This window comes from Bombus vancouverensis, chromosome 6 (genome assembly GCF_051014615.1).
Source record: "Bombus vancouverensis nearcticus chromosome 6, iyBomVanc1_principal, whole genome shotgun sequence".
NCBI classification, from domain to species: domain Eukaryota; kingdom Metazoa; phylum Arthropoda; class Insecta; order Hymenoptera; family Apidae; genus Bombus; species Bombus vancouverensis.
This window is the reverse complement of record NC_134916.1, coordinates 7,690,707-7,717,598: the sequence shown is the minus strand read 5'-3', so window position 1 is coordinate 7,717,598 and position 26,892 is coordinate 7,690,707. Positions and strand designations below refer to the sequence as shown.

The 26,892-nt window shown below is 33.8% G+C and overlaps 5 protein-coding genes across 9 annotated transcripts in view; 2 read left to right on the top strand and 3 right to left on the bottom strand.

Moving 5' to 3' along the window:
* The first annotated feature begins 21 nt into the window (after positions 1–21).
* On the top strand, positions 22–8,990 carry Spred (Sprouty-related protein with EVH-1 domain). Of its 3 annotated transcripts, none has more exons than XM_033336459.2 (7): positions 22–173; positions 1,466–1,840; positions 2,638–2,959; positions 3,058–3,226; positions 3,475–3,500; positions 3,567–4,117; positions 4,337–8,990. In XM_033336459.2, the coding sequence occupies exons 2-7, from the start codon at positions 1,821–1,823 to the stop codon at positions 4,491–4,493; spliced, it is 1,245 nt and encodes a 414-aa protein (XP_033192350.1). In that variant the 5' UTR covers positions 22–173; positions 1,466–1,820; the 3' UTR covers positions 4,494–8,990. The 3 variants fall into 3 exon arrangements, with proteins under 3 accessions (XP_033192350.1, XP_033192349.1, XP_076475497.1); XM_033336458.2 differs by having other exon boundaries at positions 25–173; positions 3,439–3,500; XM_076619382.1 differs by lacking the exons at positions 22–173; positions 1,466–1,840 and adding an exon at positions 1,909–2,517 and having other exon boundaries at positions 3,439–3,500.
* Positions 8,896–10,380, bottom strand: Fdx1 (Adrenodoxin-like protein 1, mitochondrial Ferredoxin 1). The gene is made up of 4 exons (XM_033336309.2): positions 9,906–10,380; positions 9,721–9,772; positions 9,352–9,599; positions 8,896–9,126 (listed from the first exon to the last, which is right to left on the bottom strand). Exons 1-4 carry the CDS (start codon positions 10,012–10,014, stop codon positions 9,023–9,025), a joined length of 513 nt encoding a protein of 170 aa, XP_033192200.1. The 5' UTR covers positions 10,015–10,380; the 3' UTR covers positions 8,896–9,022.
* An 888-nt stretch (positions 10,381–11,268) lies between these two features.
* On the top strand, positions 11,269–14,325 carry LOC117157947 (sorting nexin-24). Of its 2 annotated transcripts, XM_076619385.1 has the most exons (4): positions 11,321–11,336; positions 11,415–11,601; positions 12,986–13,179; positions 13,703–14,325. In XM_076619385.1, exons 2-4 carry the CDS (start codon positions 11,449–11,451, stop codon positions 13,866–13,868), a joined length of 513 nt encoding a protein of 170 aa, XP_076475500.1. In that variant the 5' UTR covers positions 11,321–11,336; positions 11,415–11,448; the 3' UTR covers positions 13,869–14,325. The 2 variants fall into 2 exon arrangements, with proteins under 2 accessions (XP_033192201.1, XP_076475500.1); XM_033336310.2 differs by having other exon boundaries at positions 11,269–11,601.
* Positions 14,311–25,853, bottom strand: LOC117158066 (uncharacterized; the record flags this gene model as incomplete). The annotated part of the gene is made up of 1 exon (XM_033336587.2): positions 14,311–25,853. A coding segment is annotated over one exon (780 nt), but the record flags the coding sequence as incomplete, so codon positions are not given.
* Positions 25,847–26,892, bottom strand: part of LOC117157940 (semaphorin-1A) — a 382,000-nt gene continuing 380,954 nt past the window's right edge. For both annotated transcript variants that reach the window (XM_033336297.2, XM_033336296.2), the window contains one exon: positions 25,847–26,197. In XM_033336297.2, coding sequence (XP_033192188.1) covers positions 25,881–26,197 — 317 coding nt within the window. In that variant the 3' untranslated portion in view covers positions 25,847–25,880. The remainder of the gene's footprint in view (positions 26,198–26,892) is intronic.

Genomic DNA, 26,892 nt, shown 5'->3' with positions numbered 1-26,892 from the left:
GTTTTAATATCTCAGATATAACATACTTCTAAAACTTTTCTGATATTTTACGTGATAAAGTATATTACACAGTACATGTTTTGTGTAAAATAAACACACATAAAATGACTTAACTAAAGAAAAATATGGATCAATGTTTCTTTCTACGCGTGGGAGTATGAGGATGAAGTAATGTATGTATGTTTCACTTTGTCAACACTTATCGATCATTAATTGTAATAATTAGTTAATTTTTTAAAAATAAATTAAGGAGTTGTTTAAAATTATATTACTATAATTTAACATTTATTTCGTGAATTTGTATATTGTTGTATACTGTTTATTTTCATTGTTTATCGTATTTTAAATATACTTTATAGACATCTTTTTTTTTAACAATTATGAAATATAGTGTTTAAAAGTTTTATACGTCTGAAAATTATTTAGATATATTTAATTTAAAAAGCAAATTAATTAAATTAATAAACATCTTTTTCATTTATTTTATAATACTTCAAGTGTTTTAGTTTCACTTTTGTTTTTTATTTGAATTATTCTATAAAATCGATATTTTCATTTATTCAGTTACTTTATTAATATAACACGCTACTAAAATTACTGACATTTTTCCTTGAGCTTCTTTATGAAAATAGCATATATACATATACATGTATGTATATTAGTTTTTAAACGTTTTTTAAATATCATTGAATTCTGTATCTATAAAACAAATCAAGCATTATATGGTACATATAATAAAAATTTGTTCTATTATCGATTCATAATTACGGTTTAACATCGACTAGATAAATGTACTGGAAAATGAACGCCTCAAGTTCAGGGACGTATTTAAATAAGGATACACCAACCGATAGAAGTAACAAAGTCAATACCGCGTTTTATAAAATAAATAACTCATTATTAGATTATATGACATTATTATATATATGGTAACATCCTGTAATGTACATTAATTGCTAAACTACAATTTATTGAAATATAAAGTTAAAAATAACGTGTAAGTATTATTCGTTAATGTTTGATATAATATAGGAAATCGTTTAATAAAATGAGATAAATATGTAACAATTTATAAGAGATTTTTATCAGAAAGTCAGGAAATTATAATGCAAAATAATTTTTATGTAAATTTTATGGAAAAATAATGTCACACGAGAATTCAAAGGCTTAAAGCATGATAAAATTATACAATAAAAGAGGATAAGGATTATAGTGAAATATTTGATAAGTAATAAAGTAATTTCGCAGGATCATGAGTAACTTAAACGTACATTGTCCGCCATAGAGACGTTAGCGCGCTTAATTATTAACAAGACTGTATGGGCAGCATCGATGAATGAATCCTGTTGCGCAGACCGGTAGCTTTCATTGTAAAAGCGTCGATAGCTAGCATATAGTTAGTCAATTTTACGGGGTGAATGTCGATGCGCGAGTTTTTGGCCAGTATAGTTTTTTGTGATTTCAGTGAAAAATAGGAACGAAAGAAATTATACGGTACGGTTATATTTTGGCAAAATGATTGATATTTCAATTGTGGAAGATGTATTGGAGAAGATACAGAAAAAGAGATGTTTTCGAAACGAAAGCGACGGTCGGTAAAACCTAAAGGGAGCAGGCGTGGACTGCGAGTTCGAGTCGGGCGTGGGGATGAACTCTACGGGGAATGCGAGAGGGAGGAGGACTAGGGCGCTTCCTGTGGTTGGCACTAGCCTAAAAAAGCTCCATAAACAGAATCGTGGCCGAATGTCTTTTCAATGCAACGAAAATGGTGAAGTGTGGGAAAAAGTGGGCATTGAGTAAAGGCTTCGACAGCTCGAACCATGACAGAGGCGTCAGAGGAGTAAGTAATATTACAATGTCTGTGATACTTTCTGACGATTGTTCCGCTCCGAAACCTGAAATGTCCGTGACTATGGCTTAAGTTTTGTGCTCCTTTGATATCACGTTTACAGTGCGGCACTTGACAGTTCTGCCTGACCTCGTCCTACTCATTCTCCTGTCAACATTTTCGACACTTATCAATCATTGCATTTCAATTTCCTCAAATTTTACATGATCCTTCAAACGATTCTTCCCTTCTTAGAAACGTGTCATGATCGCTGAACACCTATAAAAATTTACACGAGTAAACGTATGATTTCGATTCAAGTGTTGGTGTGTTATCCTCTGTCCGTGTAGGGGTGACCGTTCATTCATTAAATCGATGTCAGCGCGTAACATCTGCTATCTCGTACATAATAGCGATTCTTCGCTTTCGCGTACATATCGGTCTTGCGCGTTTTTACGATATCTTTAAACCAATCTCGATCTTTTATTAGTTCCAATATTTCTTACCAAGTGTAAATTTATGAATAAAATTTCATTTCCTATAAACCTTATGTGACAGAAACAAATTCTTTATACAGCTGTGTAATATTGTTAATTAATATTTAAATATATTATTAGTTTTGTTCGTGATAAAAAAATAATAATATAAAACGCCATAAATATGCTTTTATTTTGCATTAAATAATATATGTAAGTTTTAAATATTTTTCTAAGAAATTTTTTAAGCAATTTCTAATAAATATGTTTATGTTAAAAAGTGTTATTGTTAATTAGTGGTTACTTTGTAATTTCTTAAAATTTTATTTTTAGTGGTAACTATTTGGTGAGGGTTCGTGCCCAGGTAATGACAAGGGATGATAGTTCAGGTGGTTGGGTTCCTCTAAGTGGCGGTGGTTTAGCAAATGTTTCGGTTAGACGAAGACCAACTTCTTCAGGTGGACATCAGTCTAATAATACCAATGCATCTGGTATTTCTACTACGACTGTCTCTATTACTAGCAGTATACAACCTGTATCAACTACAAGTGTTACTAATACCCAAAGTCATGGATCTTCTAACAGTTCTCCACCTGGTGCAACTGAGAAGATGCATGAATACCTTATTTATGGGAAACGCATCACTGATCAATCAGTAATATATATATATAAATATATTTATTAATAATTTAAATATATTGTAGTATGTGTATTTGTTGTAAAATATGATACAGAGTTATTTTCTTTTCCTAGGTTGTTCTTAGCTGTACAATTAAAAAAGATTTCGAATATAATAAGGTAATGCCAACTTTCCATCACTGGAGGACAGGAGAGAAAAAGTTTGGATTAACATTTCAAACAGCTGCAGATGCAAGAGCTTTTGATAAAGGTGTTCGCACAGCTGTTGAAGAATTGTTAGAAGGTAAATTGTTAATTTAACTATAGCATCTACTTCCATTATAACGATAGAATTAATATATCTTACAATATAATGACATAAATTTTTATTAATTTTATTCTTCTGCTACTTTTTGTGGAATGTACAAATGGTAAGGATACCAACGTTATTTTAAATATTAACTTATAAATGTTTACTTCAAATAAGGTTTTAACAATATATTTTCTATAATTCAGGGTTGGCCAATACCACATTATATGGCAACTCGTTAGATGTTGGGGATGAAGATGTTTTTATGGTATGTTATTTTGAAAAGAAATAGATAAGATATATCAACACATTTAAAATTGAATTTATTTCACAGACTTTAAATTTACCTGTGGAACCACCAGAACCACGTCCCTCATCGGATACACCTCATGGAATAGTACGACTGTCCAATTATCATTCCCAGTGTTCAGATCTTCCTGATTCACATAAACCTATTCATTATATTGGTGGACCATCTATAAAAGTGCCACCATCTCAGCATCCTTTGGCATCAACTGAAGATGTTGGATCAGATAGCTACTCTTATGTGCAGCTCACAACGCTTAATCATGAATATTTATATCCCATCATCGGTGATCATAAAGGAGACCGATTAAATAGACATAATACCGGCAGTTCTTTGAAGAAACCAGATATTATAGTATCCCAACCTTCTAAAAATACTATGAAACGTAATATCCGATTACGATGTAAACATTGCCAAGAGCTGTACACAGAGCAGCACAATCCTAGGGGGTCTTGTGAATACGCACCTGATCCTATTAGACGAGGAATCGCAAAAATTTCGTGTCTGTCTTGTGCTCAGGGTATGTTATACCACTGTATGAGTGATGCTGAAGGTGATTTTACCCAAAATCCTTGCAGGTGAGTAAAATTTTTGCTGATATGTTTGTCTAAGCTATTTTTTTTTATTCTTTAGAACTACTTTCTCAGTTGTATCATAAAGAAGCTTTCAAATGTAGGTTTTTGATATCTATAATGTATTCGATAGTTATTCATTAAATAAATCGTTATTATTTACTTTTGGGATGATTATCAAGACATAGCTAAGAATACATTATAAATCAATATTGAATTGTGCAGCTGTAGTACAGAAGAAGGATGTGGACGCAGATGGTTTGGTTTGGCATTATTATCACTGATCGTTCCTTGCTTGTGGATTTATCCTCCACTAAGAGCTGTTCATTGGTGTGGCACGTCCTGTGGAATGTGTGGAGGACGTCACCATCCGATGGAATAACTGGAGGAACCCTTTGATATCTCTGCTTCATACTCAGTTGAATCAACTAACTTTTCTTCATCACGCGGTGCTGTGGCTAATGTGTATGAATGTCATGATCTGAGTATGGGCCGTTGTCAGAGGTATCAAAGGGGTAGACAACTTCCAGTACATGCACTTATCCATCAGCGTCATCTCTGAAATAATTTGTTTTTAAAAAAGAAACAAAAAAATAGGAGCGCAAATTATCGCATTTAGCCCTGAGATCATGTATATTCCATACATTTTGTATATTTTATTAGCAAATGCATTATTTAGACACATCTGTACATTAACAATTTGAGAATGGACATCGTTTAGTATTTACTCTGAATGATTGGTCCATAATAATATTATCTGGACTGACCAAGTATTTGTGATACATGGTGCACACTGTGAGAAATCAGTCAAGAAACGAAATGTAATTTGTTATTCCCAGTTTGAAAGCTAGTTTTCGCCTCATATAAAAACGATAAAGAAAATGTTTGCTGTATTATAAGATTAAATTCTGCTGCTATTATCGAGAAAGATGATTAGACAGAAATAAATTAAAAGTTTTTATTTTATTATAAATAAGTTAAAGATATTATTTATTAATTTGTACTTTGTATTGTATTTCGAATTTCATGAAACAAATTAAAAATAATGTGTAACATTTTATACACAAAATTATACATATTACTTAAATTAGATTTATCTTTCCTTTTTTTTGTTTTTAAGGTAAGATTTTGTACATTTTTTGTATATCTGAATCCAATATTGTCAATATTGATAAATTTGTTTTTTAGCATTTTACATAATTTTACTAGAAAAAGTAATTTGAATCAAATTCAATTTATTTTTATTCAAGTACAGATTTTGAATCTCTTTTGGTAATTAGCACAAACTGGTTGGTAAAAGCTAGTTGCACTTTCACAAATATGTATTGAAATTAATGACTAAAAATTGTATCATGTTTTATAAAGAAATTATACGATCATTCGGGAATGATTGTGAATATATGTAGTAGAATATAATTTTGTTTATATATCACTAACATGCAATTCTGTTTTTAAGGATCTTTTGTATTGTGCTCTTTGTATTTACAAAATATCAATATTTATATAAACTACATAGTCAGTTATCTGTTAAATGGAACTTCTTACGCTACTATGTTGGCACAGTGTTAAATGCTAAATAATATCAGTATTTACTATTTACTAGCATGGTACTTTTAGTACTACCAATTTTATTGTTACTTCATGCACAATGAAAATAAGTATAAGAAACTTTAAGTACATGTATTGTCAGTTTGAGGCTTGTTATGTATATTGGAATATATTTTCAGTTTAAAACTAACTATATCTATATTGAAGGATAGTAAACTTGGTTTGCATAAAATAGATTGTTTACAGAAACGTGAAACTTTCTATTTTATAGTGTATTATAGTTCTTTAAGATACCTATACATACATGTATATGGCATTCTTTAAAAGATTCTGATTTATTGTATTATTTGCATACCTAATTATTTTTTTAACTACATTAGTAATTAGGAGGTAATTCGTTTCATTCTATATATTTTACAGTAATTGAATGATATGAATATATCATTGTTGCATATTTAGGAGAGTAAGATATTTTTAAAAGAAGGTCGTGGTTGGTTTTTAGCAATAATTCCGCTTATCGAAGATCTGATTATGTATGCTTTATAAATAATTGGCTTTATAAACCATAATGTGTGGTTTTAAAGGTTTATTTGTTTTAAGAATCCATATTTTGTATTCAAATTTTAGTTGACAAAGAATTAATTCTGATCTCATTAAATTGCTATAAAGCTTTAAGCGCAACACAAAAGCATAGTTGTTTTCTGATTCATACTACATAATTATAAATGGTAATGCAGAAAAACTAATAATTTAAAATTGAAGCTTCTAAAGTGACATGATAGATAGAATCAGTGAACATGATCTAAATGTTGTAGGATGTTTTTACATCATTTTTGAAATACAATTTCTAATACATATGCGATAAAGTCAGATGCTGCTTTGGAATAACAAAGTAAATTAATTACTAAATGGCTTGATTAATAAGACTTTTGCAGACACACTTAATTAATTTAAAAGGAGAAATATGTATTTTAAAAACATACATAAAGAGAAGAATTAATTATTATTGTTCAATAAGTTTCATTATGTCTTACGTTTCTAGTCCAATAATAATAATTTATGTGTTTAGTTCATTTATTAATTAAAACTTTTTTATGTCAAAATTGTCTTATGCTGAAAACTTTAAGTCATGTATGTATAAATCTTGTATATCTGTGCAGTTAATGTAGTTTTATTAACAAATAGTGAAAATTATTTGACATAATGTATTATACATATTTAATCTCAATTAATTTTAATTATTTTATTTCTCTTTTACTTTTAATCCGATCTAAAATATTTTTTATATTTCTTATTTAACATTAGATATTAAAATATCTCTTATAGTTTACTAATCTTATATGACATGATTAAATACTACAAATTGCATTGGCATAACAAATCTTATATCTGCTTTTGTGAGTTGATTACTTCATGATTATACTTAATGATATCATAATATTTTATCTCTCTGAGCTTCATATAATTTTTTAATATATATATACATATATATGATTGCTGTGGTTTCCTAATGTTTCTAATAATTTTATTATATTTGTTTACTTCGCAAATAACTTGTAAAAACCTACAAAATTTAAATAGAGACGGACAGAGAGCAGAAATATCCATTTAATAATAGATTTAATATCTCTAGACAGCAACACTCTCTTATTCATAAAGTCAATTTTTATATTACAATATATTCGTTTTTCATATATTAATATCTCATTAATAAATATAATATAGATCTTAGTTTTAAAAGCAACAGTTTTGTGTTGTATAAGATAAGATACATTTAATATATTACATATAACTACTAAATTAAATTTAAATTTGTACATGCTAATTCTTTTAACAGAAGGGAGGGAGAGTATTAAATACAACTTATAATAAAGATACTTCCAAGAAAATAATGATCTTTCATTTTGATAATATAAAAAATTGTATTTATACTTTTACTTAATAAGCTCAGGGAGATATACAACAAAAGTGGTATAATTAGACTTCCTATATACAATATGCGTTTATCGTAAATTGATTAATATCAGTCAGGATTTATTTTATACAGGAAATTTTATATAAAGATCTTTAGAATTACAAATCCACAAAATTCGAAAGAATTTTATTTAAAAATTTGCAAACTATGTAAATATTAAATTGTTTACTGCCATAGAAAATCGATAGTTTAATTTTGATATCAAACAAATTTTTTATTTTTATTGATTCAAAGTATTCCATTGATACATTATGTAATGTAGACAGTCTCTTTCTGTACAATATTTAATTAAATATCATGACCCGTTTTTAGTTACAAATAAGTACAAAAAATTATTTTTTCAATAAGTCCGTTGTGATGACTCATACCAAATGAGAAATACATATATAATCATATTCACAGTGTAGTTTTGTATGACATTGTATGAATGTACTTCTATTTAAATTCTTTTACTTATGGAGTATGACTGTAGGTTGCGATTGATCTGAGATATTATAACGTGTCTATAATTATAGTGATCAATAATGAGCAGAAGATATAAATAAATATAGTTTGTACGATAATTATATGACAATGTTGATGATAATAATTATCGACACTGATATGTATGGATGCATGAAAAGAAGCGCAAGTTGCGTAAGCATATATAACGAGCTAATGAACGTGGGAACGTATGCACATATAGATACGAATATGTATACATAAAGTTATTGTGAAAGTTGTCAAACTGGGAAAATGCATAAAGGTGGTGCCTGCCAGAAATGGAAAACATGTAAACAAATTAGTGGCAGTGCTCAAAAACGATCAGTTTGCAAAAAAACTTATAGGGTATTTTCACTGATAATGTAAATGCTGCAAGATTAACAAATACAATTTTAATTTACAGATTCATTATATCATAAATGTTTAAATCTTGTATCATTGTAATTAAAAATATGTATCATAATCCAAATGTATAAGAAATAAATATATTGTATCATGACAAAATGTCATATAAATCAAGTTTGTTGTTCTAAAAGTTTATGAAATACATTACAGTACATTCTGGAAATATGTTTTCATTAATCACTGATCACTAAAATATATATATGTTGGAGATGTAGGAATAACGGGCCTTTCTTTTGGAATTTTGGGAAGATTCCCAATACTTTGGGTTAAACTTTTTGTTTAAGCTGATCATTATAGTATTATAACAGTGTTATAACAGTATAACAGTCGGAACCCGACAAACCCGACATATATATATATAAAAAAAAATAACTTATGTGCTACATAATATTCAATTTATATTACATTTACATTTTATATATAATATATAAATTTACAATTATACTAATTAAATGAATAAAATATGTACATATTAAGCTAAATACAAAGGAAAAAATTTATTAATGTGGAGCTGGTGTGTGGCCATCTACATAGAAATTTCTTGTTGCTTGAGGCAGTTCTAATTCTATACCATCTAATTCTTTTGTTAATATAATTTGACAACCTAAAAATATAAAATTGTTTCAACATTTGATCAAATTTACACATTTGCACTAGATGAGTTACATATGTGTCATTCAGATTCCTTTACTAGAACCTGGATCGCACATGTATGAGTTTTTTGATTGTGCTAAAATGCTCTGATTCTGGCGTCAGACTGAGCTCCAAATTCCTCAGTGCAAATGTGTTAATATGAAATATTATATATGTCAAACTTGTTTTTGCCTACCTAATCTAGAATTTTCTTTTAAAAATGGAGCTAAATCTAATAAATCCTCCTCTTTTTCTTCAGCTGTTGGGAGTTTATCCATATAATCATGATGTACATATATGTGACAAGTGGTACAAGCAAGAGATGCTTCGCAAGCACCTTCCATTTCAATTCCATATCTATGGGCTAAATACAGTACATTATCTCCCACTTTCCCTTTTATAGGTATTCTTTTTCCCATTTTATCAATAAAAGTAACATTAACGCTATAAGATTTAAAAAACCACATTAGTTAAGATCTAACATGATAAAATCTTTATTTTTTCATTTTTATATGACAGAATTATAATATTTATATATAAGGAATGTATATGTAATTTTACCTACATATCAGCTTCTGATTTTGGGTCTTGCATTTCATATTCACCATGGAAAGAATCTGAAAAATATCCATTAATCAGGTAAAATAATCTTTTTTTTAGGCGATTAAAATATATACTTCAGACATTAAGATTATTTGTAGCAAATAATATTTATATATATATATATATGATTAATAAAATTATAGTTACATTCCGACGTATGAATATCGAACTTTGATATTGTTATTATCTGATTCCTTGGTGAAAATGATCTTTTTATTAGATTTTTCCATGTTGAAAGCTTCAGAAGAAGTGTCATTTTTATATAATTTAAATTCTACGTTTTTAAACAATGTTGTGATAGTACCATGCACATTTTACAAACAAAATACTTTTATTTCATTGATCATAGAAAAGAAAGATCGAAAACTTGTAGTAAAAACCATAAAGATATTGCAAACGTCAGTGTTTAATAAGTACACACTATTGTTTTATATTATTACTAGTAAATTCAAAGAAATTAATCTTTCCTTAGCTTATATATAGAACTAAATTAATTTTTCATAAGGAATTTGATTTTGGGTTGAATTCTACTTTAGTGGTCTAAAAATTATAGACTTTTTTATTTGCAATCTTGTAGTTTTCGACGTGTAGAATCTGAAAATGTAAGTTTTAAGTTGCGGAATCTACTAGTTCAAAAATCACTACTATGTCAAACTGAGAATTTTTAGGGTATTTTGTTATGTTAACGCCATATTGGTTTCTATCCATGCTTAATCCAATGAGTGGATCGCATAGTTAACATCTGATTGGACCGCATAAATGAGCATTCTCATGCTCAAGATTTTCGCTTATCTTATTCAAAAATGTATCTTTGGATCGTTCTCATCAACGATACCATTATATTAATGTTGTTATATATAAAAATTCGCGATCGGCAAACTAAGCGTCATTCAATCCTTAACTGGCCGTGAATTCGATTTTGTTTTTTGCATATGCAAACTCTCGGAAGCTGTAGTTAAAGTCGCTAAAAATTAGTTTGTACTAACGTAAAGAGGTTGGAAAATAAGTTCTAGACGAAACCAAAATCAAATTCATTTAGCTACACATTCTACACAGTGACTGATTCTTTCATATACGTATCCTTTTGCAATCAACCAGGTAACACCAACATATGCAGAACATATGCAGCCAAACACATTTGACTTACTGCGTCAAAATAACCGCCATTCGCATGCAGTCAGTAACTCCACGGACTCTACTTATTGGACGAATTATGGATAGAAACCAATATGCTGCCAACCTAACCTGTAAAATACCCTATAAAGATTCTGTTTTACATAGTCATAACTTTTAAATCAGTGGATTCCGCTCCTTAAAAATTGCAATTTAGTATTCTATACATAAAAAACCAGAAGATTGTAAATAAAAAGGTCAACAACTTTCAGATCCCTAAAGTAAGGTTCAGGCTGATTTTGTAATTTGCCATTGAAAGATGAGATATTTAAAAAGTACTTGTGCATGTAGTGTAAAATGTATTCGAGAAGTTGGCATCACTTCGCGCACATGTTTTTTGTAGTAGTGCACTTTTCAATGAATTTATGTGCGACAAATGCTACTCTAGCTCCTGATACTAACAAAGTATGAAAGTATACAGTTCGAATTATTACATCTTTTGTGTATTTTAACTTTGTTGTTGTATTATTAGTTTTTTGTAAGTGCTTTAAGAACCTAGAAAATTGCCAGCGATGCGATGTATCAAGCTTTCATCAGTGGATACCGTTTGGCCGAAGTGTCACACGGCAAGCCTTATTATGTTTACTGTATTGAGGTTTTGGAGTCCGAAAGTGGTACCCGATACTTTGTTGAGAGAAGATACAGCGAATTTAATGCGCTACATCGTACGGTATGTTATTTCATTGTTTCATATCAAAGTCTTAATATTTGTATCAAAATGATGTTTTTGATTATGCAAACAAATATATCACCGATAAATATCTAAGTATACAATGTGCAAATAGAGTCACATTGTTCGTTTTTTCTCTCTTTAACATCAATATTTTTAATTATTCTTCTTAATTTCAATTCTTAATTAATTTTAATTCTCTTCCGTTCTTCAAATGAAACAATAATACATATGAATATCTTTGGAGATCGTGTTGGTATTCCTTTTATGTATAATAAGTATCGTCGTAGAATTGTAAGTAGTTAAACTTTCTATCTTCGTTATGATTCTCATGTTGTGATGCAAGAAAGAGAGAGAAACATATGTATCTTTATCCATGTCTAGAATATTTTCTGCTTTGCATGTACAAGGATAGCGATTTCTTTATTAAGCTTCCTTTCTCCATTTAATTTCGTTGGCACGAATAAGTTAGATCAGTATCCACGAGGATGTACGTTACTACAAAATATTAAATAATATGTACGCATTATATAATAACGTATATGCTTATATTTATATCACGAATTATGTTTGATGTATTGACGATGTTTTTATTGCGAGAATACTTACTATATGATAATATTTATGTTGTGACTTCTTTTCAGTTAATTTAATTCTTAATATGACGCATATGTAATTTAGGGAATAAAGTAAAACTGAATTTGTCCTCATCATATTCGGTATAATATTCTCTCGATAGTGTACTATTAGTCATATTAATAACTTGTTTTATCAGCGTGTTAGCGATATACGATGTATCGACTAACTATATTGTCAAACTTCTACGTATATGCAGTTAGTATTTTCGAGCTTTTTTAGAGCGTAACTGGATTGCGTGAAAGTTGCATGCGGAATAAAGTTAGTGGTAAAAATATCTAATACGTGTGTGCAGTTATTTATTTTCAATCATGTTTCAAATCGTAAGTTACATCTACATAAAGAATTGACAATGTTTCAAGTTCTTTTTACGCATTCAAATAATGTATAAATTTTTATTTCTGTATAATCATTTAAAAAGTAGCAGTCTCACTTGCGTTATTGTTATTTATCAGAAATAAATACAACATTTTGGACATAAGTTGTTTTTTTTTTTACTTATTTTTACTAATTAACTATAATTTACGCAAAATCAACCGTATGCGTATAAATGCATACAAATGAATAACATACCGACTGTCCGACATACTTTATGCTATTCATGTTTAACTTTTCAAAGTTCTACTAAACTTTATTTCTCAAAATATTTAAATTTTATCCATCGAGATTCTGCTACAGTACTTTCCAAATTTTAACATATCGCTATCATTATCGTATATGGAGTTTATTCCTATTTCTTTGATTATAGTTGAAGAAAGAAAACGCGGATGTTGCTCCGTTTCCGCCGAAGAAGGTAAGAAATTCCCAACCGAAGGTGCTTGAGCAAAGGCGAGCAGCATTGGAACTGTACATCCAGAAAATGTTAAGGCTCTCAGCCACTAAGCAACAGGTTCTCAATTTTCTGGGTATAGAAAGTCCAACACCCGGCGTGCCGTATAAAAAGTATGTACTCATGCAAGAGAATTTATAAAACTCGTTAACTTTGTGAAATATTATATCATATTAGGTATTGTCTTCGTTATTTTGCTACTTTATTTTAGGATCACGTTATTAGATGATTTTATAAGTAATACGGTTTTTCCAATATGTGTAGTAATTATTAGATTGCGAATGTAGTAAACTTGATCCTAAATATAGAAATGTATTTGATCCTTACAAGAGTTTAACCATGTATTAGTACATTCCGCGACAAAACGATATCACACCCTCTAAATTGAACGTTTCTGCAACTTTTACATAATAATAAATGCATCCAATTTTAATACTCAATAATTTTTGGTGCGTCATACATATATATATATATATATAATATTTGATGCGTCTGTTACTATAGAAAGTTGTACAGCAAGTTCTTATTATCCAATTTATATAACAAACGTATTTTTCAACATATTTTTTTTCTTTTCTAAAATTGTATGCCATTTCGAAAATCTCATTGATCGTGGGAAATATTTTTCTGCTTTAGTACGTACAAGGATACGGAGGGAGAACAATACGTCGACACCAATGCTCTTGGCCATCAACCTGTGCTAACTTTCCATTGTGATCCATACGTTCAGTCGAACATTACATCGAACAGTCTTCCAGATATCGTCATCAGCGGAGTCCTTTTGGGTGTATACAAGTCCTAAGAAGCTTATCCTAAGCTTCTGCTTGTTACAATATCTTTTAAGAAAAGCATAGAAAGGACTACGCGTTTCGTGAAAATCTGCAGCTCTATATTATTATAATTCGGATGAAAATTAGGAAGACAGTTTTTGCTCGTTCCTCCTTATCTCGCCAGAGATAAAAATAAAGCGGTTCCATCCTGTATATATATATATATATATATATATATATATATATATATATATATGTATATGTATATGTATATACACTAACGCTTCGTTGTCAGGATACGCGACAATGTGTAATCTCTTTCGAAATTCGATCAACGAAGAACGTAAGATAGAGAGGAAATGGAGCTTGCATGTGGCGCGATCGCGTTTGTATTAATGTAAAAAGACCGGATTTAAAACTAAGGATTTTATACACATCTATGTAATTAAGGGATTTCACAGAAGAAATATATGCTTTGATATATTTGAATCATCGTCTTGTTTATTTCATCTCATTATTTTCAGAGTTTACATTACTTGTGACATTCATCTTAATTCTATTTAACTTTATCGTACTGGATATCTGGATTGTAAATGTAAATGTAACTCATAAGCGGATCTCTTGCGGTATTCTTTATTCGCATTAATTCGTTTACTACCGTTTACAGTAGATATCACGGACACTCGATAAAAATCCATCGTCGATATACCCGCTAGGTCATTGCTAGATGTATCACGATGGCATTTCCTTCGCGTCGGGGACACAGCGTTTTTCTTTTCCCTGCGAGATGTTTGGCTTCGAGCAACGATTAATGTCGAACGATTTTATAAATATTACCGTGAAAAAAGGACAGGTTTCTTACTGTTTCCAGATAACGATATGCGCTTCTCTTTTTTCCCCTTTATCAATTTTCTTTCTTGCTGTTGCTATTGGTGATAGGCGATTACGCGATAGATTAGCGAGTGATTCATCTAGCGTCTGGTTGATAGAATTATAGCCTCGAGGTTAATTTGTTATTATCATGAAATCGGACCTATCGATTCCCTATCCTTAAATTTCTTCCTGTCGAACGCTAAAGAAGAGTAGACAGACGGGCAGAAGCATGAAACGGGTGAAAACGGTGAATTCAAGCGATGTAATTTGTTTGGTCCACTGGATCGGGCGTGTTTGCGTTGCACTCGACGCGCAGTATTCTCATTCTCGATGTATGTACTCGGGCCTTTGCTGAAAAATAGGAAATCTCTGTTTCTTTCGGTTTCGCGGTCGCGAGGTTCCTTTCTCGCGTTCTGTTTTGGTTTTTTAGAAAAACTTGAAAAAATGGGTAAACACCGCAAACCGGAGACGCTGTGACAACGGTAGTAACCATGTATGTATGTATGTGTGTATGTATGTATGTATGTATATTGGCGATAGTAGGACCTTGTTTCGTATGTACAATCATACAACGTATTTATGCTGTTACAATTATTACGTTATGATAATAAACTGAACTTCCCAAAAGGTAAACGCCTCGTTTTTCTTCTTTTTTTTTTATATCAAATGTACCGCATTAAATGTGTATGTAATTATATACAAGCTCCTCAGTCTTGTGCGAAGTGTTAGACGATTTTAGGTTCTAGCACTTCCGCCTCGATGAAAACTAATCATGACGAATATTATATTACTTCTCGAATCATTTCTTTTTCTGTCGAACGTTTCGTTTCTTTTCTTTCCTCTTGTTTCGATCGTTTTCCCCGTTGTATTTTCTCGCTATCTCGTTATACGCGATCGTAGTTACCGTATAACCGAGCAAACCAGTCGAAAGACGATTTTTTTTTTTTCATTTTTCATAATATGACCTGTGTTTTCGTCACGAGCTGGCGGAATATACAAAATTGATCGTTGAACAGCTTATAATGTTAATAAACGTTACATCGTAATTTAGAAGTTTATTGCCCGTGCGTGGCAGTTTGTTTCATTGAACTTTCGATCGATTCCCATTTTGTCGGTCGATCTCGATTACACTCGTTTTCTTATATATCTTTCTGTAATTCGAAACGAAACGAAGGGAAAATCTAAACGATAGGTACACGTGTATTTATTCGCTAACTATAAAAGAATCATAAAGAAAATAGAGAAAAGATGCAGATCTCTTTTCAAAATAAGCAAATACAATCGCTTTATGATTTTCGACGGGTGTGATTTTTATTATTACCAGTACCAATAACGCATCTCTAACATCTAATGAATTACTTATATCATACAAGTCTCGAGGTGTAACTTAGAGAAAAATGGAGCTGTTGGTCGCCATTGAATCGCGGACAGTATAGGTCAACGCATCATTTTACAAGGCAATGTACTCTCAAAACGATATGGTAAAATCATTTCTGTCGTTCATGGATAAAACTTAATAAAAAAAAAAAAAAAATAAAAAAGAAAAAAAGAAAAGAAAATAGTAGCATTAAACGGTAGTAAATAATACTAATGGTAATATGTCAAAGGAGCCGTTATTATCATTTCTATACGTATATACATATACGTAATACTTATGATTTTCCCAAATGAAATGAGTATTATTGTACAAATCAGAAATTTCATATGCCGTTCCATATGCATACAACTTGCACGCGTGTTTGGATGACGTACAACGTTAACCCTTTATCTGATCATGTCACTCTTAAGCAGCAGTCTTCTTACACCTATATATCTTTCTGGTTGCTTTATTTCGTCGTATCGTTGTTATGTACTATACGTACGTGCATACCGCTGCTCGAATATTTCCATTTATCAAATAAAGGATTAAATGTAGATCATTGTTTCTGGGCGTAACAACAGGCGTACTTTGAGCAACCAACCGTTTTTAATGGTTCGTTCACGCGTCGACTGTTTTATTAACGTTTCTTATCGACACTTGGACGATGACTTAAATAAATAATAAATGCAACGCCCTGAAATGAATACATTTTAAGGATATTACACGCGATGAGACCGAATAATCGTATTATCTGATCTAAACTATTCAAATATCTAAACTATCGTTACTAACATTCAAAGAATCGCCTATTGCTTTCAGAATTCGAAGTGACCGTAATTTTAACGTCACTCGCAACTTTTCTCCGCTTTCATTGCACAGTGAACGCGCGAACGAAAAGTTCTCGATGGTTTTATAAACCGATAGAGAACGATATCAGCGATGTTTGCATAGTATAGCTGAAGAACAGCGCGGTTGGATGACTCGTTTTATGTGCCTTTATCGATTACTTCTACGTATATGCCATCGTCTACGTCAACGTGATTCCAGCTACACTCTAACTAATATTAATTAGGGCTACGATACTATGTACAGAAAACGCATTGCATTGGCACAGCAAACATGTGTGCCTGGACTGCCATCCATCGTTTCGACGCGTAGCGTACACCCGTGTACTTAGCTACTCATTCGTCATGCTCTCGTATCTTATCATAGCGAAATAATCGTGACGTATACATTATAAAGATTTTTCCATTCTATTGTAACATTTCCTATCGATTTTCTATTCGAACAATTCTTTTTTTTTTTTTCATTCGATTTTATCTTTAGTCCAATGAGAATATCTCTGCCCAACTTCTACAGCTTACTACACTCGCTGTGTTTCGTTTAAAGGTAGTAAGTTATGTTACTGATATCTTTAGCAAAATATTATAGTTTACCATTTTTTTTTTCGGGCCAAAGAAACATCTTCTACACTTTTTTTTTTTGCAGTCACTGCTATTTTCTATAGTTGGGCAGATCCGTTTGTACTATACGATACGATTATTTTCGAAATTATATTCGAGCGGTAGCATTTTGGTTTATTTACGAGTCTTTTGCAAAGATACAATCGTTTGATTAATATTTTTTACAGAACGTAAAACTAAATAAAAAAAAAAAAAAAAACGGCGTCAGCATTCCATGCACGTGGTAAAATCAACTGATCGGTGTTTCCCGGCACCGATCTCCAACGTTCTTTGTGATTAATTATAAAATACAGTAGATTGCGGTGAGATTAGATAGTTTCTAGTACAAACGGTTCACTTATCAAGCATCGTTCTCTATATATATTTATGATATGAAGTTAACCAAGATCTATGCATTTATCGTGTATGTGTTAGTAATTTCCAAAGTCCGAACGAAACAATTAAGCGCGAGTTTTTATTGTTATAATAATCGATGAAAGAGAATATTTCGTTTGTAACTATTTAAAAATGACGTTGTGTCAATGAATTATTGTTATCAAAATGGATAACTTAATGGGTATATGTTTGTCGTGATAATGGTTCCACGACAGATATCCGCCAATGTTGACGATGTTACAAAATGAACGTTGTAAAGAATAGATTACAAAGAGTTTAACTGATCCACGTAATTACGAAGACATATCAACTAATAGTTTTAACCAATAATTACCTCGTTTATCGAGTTTGACCAATCATTTTGATAAAGCATTTCAAGCGGATTATCATAATTGAAAATATCAGTTGTAAAGCCTAACAAGCCTACGTTATGACTTAAGATTTGAGCTTTTAAGAATTACGTATATCTTTTTGTCTCTTTTAATGACGAATTAACGATGAATTATACAATTTTCATGACATAGGATTATCGGAGATCGGAGAAAGCTTGTGGGAACATAAACGTCAGATTATCCGAGAAATTCATCGATTCAGTCGATTTTCGATATATCATTCGTAGCTTCCGTGAATAATATCGAAGGTATTTAAGAGATATGATTTACGTTCGTACAAAAGTGCCTTTTAAATTAATCTTTATTACTTGTTCTAAAGCTTACTGCGCGTTTAGCAGTTTTAATTAATTGCAAGGCATAGTATCGATACGACTTTCCTGGACTCCCAATGGATCGTTCTTCCAACGATCATCTTCGTCATTCATTTTCAGAATATTTTTATCCAAGCCATTGTGTAATATCAAAAGGAAAGGGGATCGTTACAGCATACGGAACGAGGCTACGTGATATAAAAAATAAAGGAATGCTACTTTCACGCACGTTATTCGAATCTACAATAATACTTTGTAAAGGAACAGGCGATCATTAACGAACGAACCATAGAACTTGTCCGGCTTTACGAGGAGTTAACAATTATCGAATTTTCTATAATAAACGCAAAACATGATAGACTCAAACTGACATGATTCTAAAATTCGCCAATCGTTGCGAGCTTTCATCGATTAATCTCCGAAAAAATCCGATGACCTTAACCTTGACACGCGATATCAAGCTCACTCTCCTGAGTAACCTTGCACAGGTTTAAGCCACCGATCATTGGTTATTAAAAAACTATTAACGAAGAAAAATTGAAAAACCTACCGAAATTTTCTCAGAAATCTGAACTTCTTCGCACCAAGTGCTTTCACATTAGTTATTTATGTTAGTACTGAAATTCACCGCAGAAGAAACTAGGGTCTAACCTAACCTAATTCCGCATTTTCTGAACGTTGGACAAGACACATCATACGTCGTGGATACAAACTTGGTATATTTATATTATTCGCGTTTGTTTATACGCAGAAATGCGATAAATATTTCGCAAATATTTCCGTACTTGGTACGGCAAAGTTTAGATTTCTGGGAAAATTAATTTCTTTGTTAATAACCTTTTAATAAATAACGATCGGCGACTTTAAACTTTTGGAGGTTAATCAGAAAGGTGATCGTGGTAACACACGTCAAGCTCAAAGTTATCAGACGTGAATACTTCTTCGGAAGTATTCGTTTGCTGCTTATCAATCGATTGGCAGTCCTGGCTTCTACTTGGAATGTTGTATTTACTTTACCTAATTAATGCGATCGTTATTACGTTCTAACCTAGCGCTAGCGCGTGACGTGTTTCCGGCTTAACAATATGCGTCGGTAAATTTTCGGTGAAGATTTCTTGCGTCGGATGAACGTCGCGTCGATTCAACTTTCAAATGTACAGGGAGGGAAAGAATCGCGGGAGCGTCTACGAACTATGCAGAGAGAAAACGTTCCCGGTTCACTGGAATAACTCGAATACGTCCAAATTATTCGAATCGTTTGAATACTTGACCCATTGCGCGAGATATCGCGGAATCCTTCGAAACTTTCCAACTATGGCAAGGCCGATTTTCTGAGTAAAACGGTCGACTCTCCCCTTACGAATTCGTTTGCCACCCGCAAAATGGATTTCTTCCCTCGATCCCTGGCGCAAACCGCGCGGAAGATTAGCATCGGGTTAACGTCGTTCGAGAATCGGTTTCTGCCTTGTGAATTCGATTTTTCGTTGAGTCAATATTGAAATGTTTGTCACTGTGTGTGCTGATTGTTAATTCGTGACAAAGGGGAACGTTGGTTAGCTAGATTTTCGAAACGTAGACAATAGAAAGTGACAATCGTGTATGTAAACGTTCGGATCAATGTTTGTAACGAATCGACTTGTACGTTCTTCCGTGTAAGAGTCTTCGAATTTCTATGTCACAATCTCGTTTTTGTTTCAGCGTGAAAATTCGTATGTAAATTTCTTCGAATATATTCCTACATCGAAAGTTTCATTTTCGTCAAATTAAATTGTTTTATGTTAAAAACATCGATTCACTTCTATAAAACTGCGCGTAATAAATCGTACAAATACCATTTACGCGTCACACGTGACTCTTGGCGCGTTTTTATGATCAGTTTCATCTTCTTTTTCCTCGACGTAAAAAATAATCTTATCGTTACGATCTCTCGATTCAAAGTGAACTCGAATATAATGTATAAACGATGAAATGCACATGCTCGGAAATAGGGCTAGCGTGCAAGCGTTTCTGTCTTAAAAATTAAATGAGAGAAATAATAAAAGTAAAAGAAAAACGGGTAGGAAAACATGATCGAGCAAAATCTAGCGTCCCCCAAACAGGGTAAATCTCGTTCTAAGTTTAGCGCGATCAAGTCAATTTTAAACGGAGTAATAATATGTACAATCGTCCTTACAATAACTAATCACGTAAACTCTAATAAAACGCTTTGTATACATGTACATCCATAATATTTTATACATATATATACATATGTATATATATATATCTATATACATATGTGTATATATATGTATATTTATATACCTCCTCGATTCCTCTAATTTAGAAATATTATAGCATATAACAATCCGCCAATATGACTTATATAAAAATTATATACATATATAACTTTCAATTTTATATATATATATAATTTCTCATCTCGACACAAGGTACCTAAGTTGGATGTGTTTTTTTTTTCTGTATAATATAAACATCATATTTCGTAAAATATTTTTTTTTGCCGAACAATCAGTTGTTAGTCGTTCTTCGTGAAGTCGAACATTAACGAGATCATCGTGGGTGCTCGGCGGAATTTTAATTAAAAAAGATCGCGGACTTTCACAAAGACCGTCGAAAAAAGTGTGTAATTAGCTGCCTTTCTCGTTTAACGCGATTTCTTTCTCATTCGTATAGTATATTTTATCTATGCGGATTAAAAAAAAAAATATATGAATATATATATATATATTTTTTGTATATACGTGTATATACATATACATATATATACACACACACATACACACATATATATCTATACACTCGTATATGTATGTATATATGTACATGTGTGTGTGTGTGTATATATATATATAGACATATGCAATAATGGAAATGCGATGTTTACATATACATGTATCAAAGATTCATGCGGCACACGCGTATACATGTATACGTGAACAATATTAATGCGTACCACTGCTGTCCGCGTGACGAGTAGCGTAGCGAATGAATGTTCTCGACCTTGCTTCTAAATGATTTCAACGATAAAAAACAATTTCTACTTATTATGTACACGACTTTCTTCTTTCTTCCAGCACGCAACATCAGACCATTCTCTACGTTGCTCCTTCATTGTATTCAGACCGTGTCTCTCTATTAATGGCCATTTCAATACGCGTATGTTATAATCTCTATCTAGCATGTGTGTTTGCGTCAAGCTTCCTCATTATTCGAATCGATCGTTTATTATTTCTTCTTTTCCGTGCTATTATTGGTAACGCTCAGTGACAATCAGTGAAAATCGATGTATCTACTTAGAATTCGTCTTACCGTTTCCTTTACTGTTCGAAGCATATCAGAATCGATGTGGCAGTGTTGGTTCATGAGAGCAGCCGGACGTTTGCCCATTGATATTAAAATCGAGGATGAAAAGAGCAGAGCGTACATGTATCCTCTTAACGACATCTGTCAAACGAAAGACGATGATATCTAACGATTTTCCAACCGTCCTAAAAGTCCACGAGTTTCTGAAACATCTCGAATATCCGCTTTTCTTGGCGTCTAAAAGCTGACGGCTAAAACTAATTTTCGCAATCGTTCCATCTTTCTATACCGACACGCTAATTTCACGAAGAACTAGAAAATCGAACCGCTCTACTTTTGCGATATCACGGCCACGTTTCTTGACTTTCTATATTCAGATTCCTCCTTTGTTCTCTTTCCATCTTACTCGATATCTGGGACAAACGTTAGCCGCAGTTTGTTACAGGCGCTCTATCCGCCCTTAAGCTGTAAAGGAAATATGCCCAGTGTTCGCTATTGTGCGCTAGTAAGACCGATTTACGCCATTGTCAAAGACATCTTGCCAAACACGCAAAGACTCCCTTTCTTCTTTCAAGTTTCCTCTCCTCCCGAGCTATCTTCGAGGATACTTTGTCGTAGAGAACTGTCGTACACGCTACCAAGTTTTCGCTAAGGTGTCGGATAACACGCAGTACCGGCTCTAAGGAATACATACCAGCTGAAGCGAATCGCGCGAATGCGTTTATCTGAACCTTTGTCGCGTCCTCCTCTTCATTGATTTTATTATATTATATACTGATTGATCTTGGCGAAAGGAATTCACCGGAACTTTTCCTCCAGTTTCTAGCTTCTTGCAACATTTTCCCACAAAATCAAATCGTTTGGAGAAACGATTAAATTCATTTAAAACTATATCTCTATATACCGCACGATAGAATCTTTATTATCCGAATTTTTATATCTTGAACATTTTTATTATTTGATCGTCTCTTCTACGAAGATGTACTTTGCTCTGCTTTAAATTTGATTAGGGTACAGTATAGCGTAGCGTAGCATAGTAGTACGTATATACACAATTAAAATAAGTTGAAAAACGATCTCCTTTTTAAGACGGTTTCCTTTCTCTAAATACCTTTCTTAATTATACTAATACTTCTACCAGCGGCGAAAAATAAAACGCGAGAGATCATTCTTCTTAATGTTTCACCTAACACTGGAAGAAGAATACCAAATTTAGAAGAAACTCAAATGAAAATTCTGAAATATCTGTGCGATGAAATTACCGATAAAGGAAGATAGAAACTTTCGTATTACTTTTTTTCTACTTATGTTATAAATATTCCTGTGTATTTTTTCTAAAACGTATAAAAACTATTAGCAGTTCGGGTATCGAAAGTTCTATCTTTCATTTCCACATTTATAAAACTTAAAACCATCTTGACCTCACGGAGGTATCCTGCAGTCAAATGAAGTCATCGATAATCGGATTCGAGCGATTCATTCGCAACGTAGTATCACTTCGTTTATCTTATAGAATAAAAATAAAGAAAAGAAAAAGATACACCTCCACACCTCGCCCGGAACACCGTTAACAGTGATAAATTGATTCGTAACACGTCCCAGCCAAAAATACATAACTTCTCGAAGGCGCCACAACGCGGTAAATGTTTCTTCCTTATTACTTTTCATTTTAATAACCGTACACGTGCTTCAACACCACGATTCTCTCTTGCTAATAACCAATATACTCACAGCACGGCAATAAGTGCACAACAATACTTTGAATAAGTCTTACATAAGTCTCTCTCTCTCTTTCTCTCTCTCTCTTTCGCTCTCGCGCGCTCGCTCTCTCTTTCTCTCTCTTTTCATCTTCACCAACTTATCATTGTCCTCTTCCACTATCGAATATTTATTTTTAAACGAAACGCATAAATGAGGCACTTGCCCGAATCTATACCGGCCGCATTCTCCCGTTCCTGTTTTATAAATCAGAAATTTGCCAACAATTAATATACGGAAGGCACGCCTCGTCTCGTGCGAATGCTTGGAACGTCGTTCCATGGCACCACGTTTCTCAAACTTTCACCCTTTCCGGTTGTCTCTTTGAATATTTTCTCTCTCTACGTCTCAACTGTTGCAACTATCTCCAGCTTTGTCTCGAGAATCGTGAACAAAGTGAATCTGATAGACATTGCGCAGAAAGCAACTTTTTCTTCGTGTAAAACGAGTAGTTTGTCTTTTTTGGCGAGTTTTTGTCTACCGGGATTTTCTTGGTTGCTTGTCAACGGTCAAGGGGCCATGGGGGCCAAAGTTCGTAGAAGGTAGTTTGAGAAACGAGGATCCAAGTGCTGGACGCTTCGTCTTCGTCCTTAAATCACCGTTCTTAGGTTCTAAGCACCTAAGCAGGCCACTGCTACGAACACAGTCTCTCCTCTGATCGTATCACATTACACAGCTACGAGTCGATCCTTTGTCCCATCGTCGTTGTTGCACGGTTATATTCCTTTTTGTGTGGCCTTTCATTTCCCATATCCTTCCATTGCCGTACTGGTGAGAAACGGAAAGGAAGAATTCGAAAATCGATCGAATTCCGTACAAAAATTAGCTCAAGGTGTGGTTGGAGCGTCCGATACACGATGTCGCGCTTAAAGACATCGGAAAGAGCCTGAAGTGATATACCTTAAAAAAATATTTTCAAAGTCCGCGTGTCTCTGTTCTCGCGATACATCTCAGACGATATGACACGTGACACCGGAAGTGGTCTTGCAACGTACACGGTCGGTCTGTACACGATCATGAACGACGACAAAACAGAAATACGTACATATCTCGAGTACACGTTCTCGAGGTATCTCAGGTAACGGCGACACTAAGTTTGCATATAACATCGTGGTCTTCTTTCGTAGACTCGTTCTCCGTACAAGAACGCATACGGATCAAGATGTTTTCATGATCACGAACGATAGTTGCAATAGGAAACGCAAGAGCGATCGTGGAGGAAGAGAACTAACTAAACCGTTGCGAAGCTAATCCGCTCGGTCTTCGGTCCTTCCGATCGAAATCTTTTTTCTCTCGTTCGATCGCGGGACAACGGTGTTCTCCGAGAGTCGTCTTACGTTTCATCACGGGTTATCCAACTCTGTATTCTTCGTTTGAATCCGAAAGGAGACAACTTGCGTCACTTGCGCGCCGTTTCGTACGTCAATCCACGGCGGAAGAACATTGAGCTCGCACCGACGCGTTTCTTTCGACAACTCGAGCTCCTGAACAAACGACTCTCTCCGTCGGCCATCGATCGTGATCTGGGTGGTGGGCTTCGTCTGGCGTCGTACTGATTCCCCACGTACATCATCATGTCGTTAAAGTTCGGCAGGAACTGTGGATTGAACAGCGACAAGATTCTTTCGTTGAGTTCCCTGGGATCGCGAGTGGGTACCATATAATGATCGCGCGTGCTCGATTCGTTGCCGCGATTTAAATCGCTGATTATTCGTTGATGTCCCTGGCAAAGACCATCGAGACTGTTCGCGCTGCTGCTGCTGCTGCTACTGCTGTTGTAATCCTGAAGCCTGTTCACCGATTCCGTTAACGTTGTCTCCGTATACTCTCGCGCGGCGAACTGGTGGTCGTATCTTCTGTCGTAATCGGTCACCTTCGACATCGATCGTGAATCGTAAGGCACCCCCCTGTGGGTGGCAAGGAACTCGAGCGATCTCTCCTCATTGGTCACGCCTTCATAGGCGTCCTCGTCACGTCTGGCCAGATGATCAAGCAGGGAACCGGCGGTGACACGTGCCAACCGATTCTCCTCGTCGACGTTATCCAGATGATCGTCGTTGTCGTCGTCGTCGTTGTCGTCGTCGTCGTCGTCGTCGTCGTTGCGATCGTCTGATTCCGCGAGATCGGAGGAAGAGGAGGAAGAAGAAGAGCCGGAACCCGTGGGGTCCTGCGGCAAGCCTCAGACGGCCCTGTGTCGTCTTCTATATCATATGTACGTCTTCTTCACTTTCTGCACCGGCTTGTTCTCCGCCGACGAGTTGGCGTTCTTGCCATTTGGATTCTTGGGTGGTACGTTCAGCACCAAGTTGATCGACTTGTTGTTGAAACCCGGAGATTCCGAACTTTCCGTCAATCGGTTCAGTTGTTGTCGTTGCTCCGATGGTTCCGGGTAAGGGGCACTGCGTAGCCTCTGAGAGAACCAGAAACCGGAAGCGAATCCGGCTACCAGCGAGAAGAAGCAGGTTCCTATCAGGGCACCGGTCAGAGTCTGAGCGGAGTACACCACCGGTGTTGCGATCACGTCTGCAATGAAAGCTGAATCAGTATCGGAGGGGACTGGATAGCACGATTTATCGTCTCTTGATGGAAAGACGGGCTTTTTCATGGACATTGTTCGCCGGAAGAAGAAATCGTAAAAGAGGAACGGAAAGGAAACAGATTTATCCGGCGAGGAACGCGGCGCGTGTTTTTCGTTGCACAGGGTCTTTTGTAACCGATGATACGATTGGATTCTACGTGAAGAAGAAGGTAACTAAAGAACAGAGATCCTAAGGAAAAATTCGAAATATTTAGTACGCGGCTTCGTTTTCAATTTTTAGCGCGTGTTTTCCTTTTCCGATAATCCAAGCAGTTTATCGCACGATAAACTTCCGTAAAGGAGAAAACGTTCCTAATTCGTTTTACAAAGAAATTTCTCATCCTTTTGCACCTAATAAATATTTCAAATCGCTGTTTTCACAAACGAAGCCTTGTACGTAAACACCTTGTTCGCACTTTCTAATAAATTCCTCTATTCTCCAATTATACCAGCAATTACAAATTTCTGACAACAGCGACAAATGGAGTAGCTCGACTCGTGTCAGCCTTTCGTTACCATAACGTACGATCTCCGATCGTGTTGCGTCAAAGTAGCAACGAAAGAATCGGTTGCTTCGTTCGCACATCGACGAACACCACGAAATCAGCGTGTCATAAAGTTTCTGTCAGAACAAAGTATT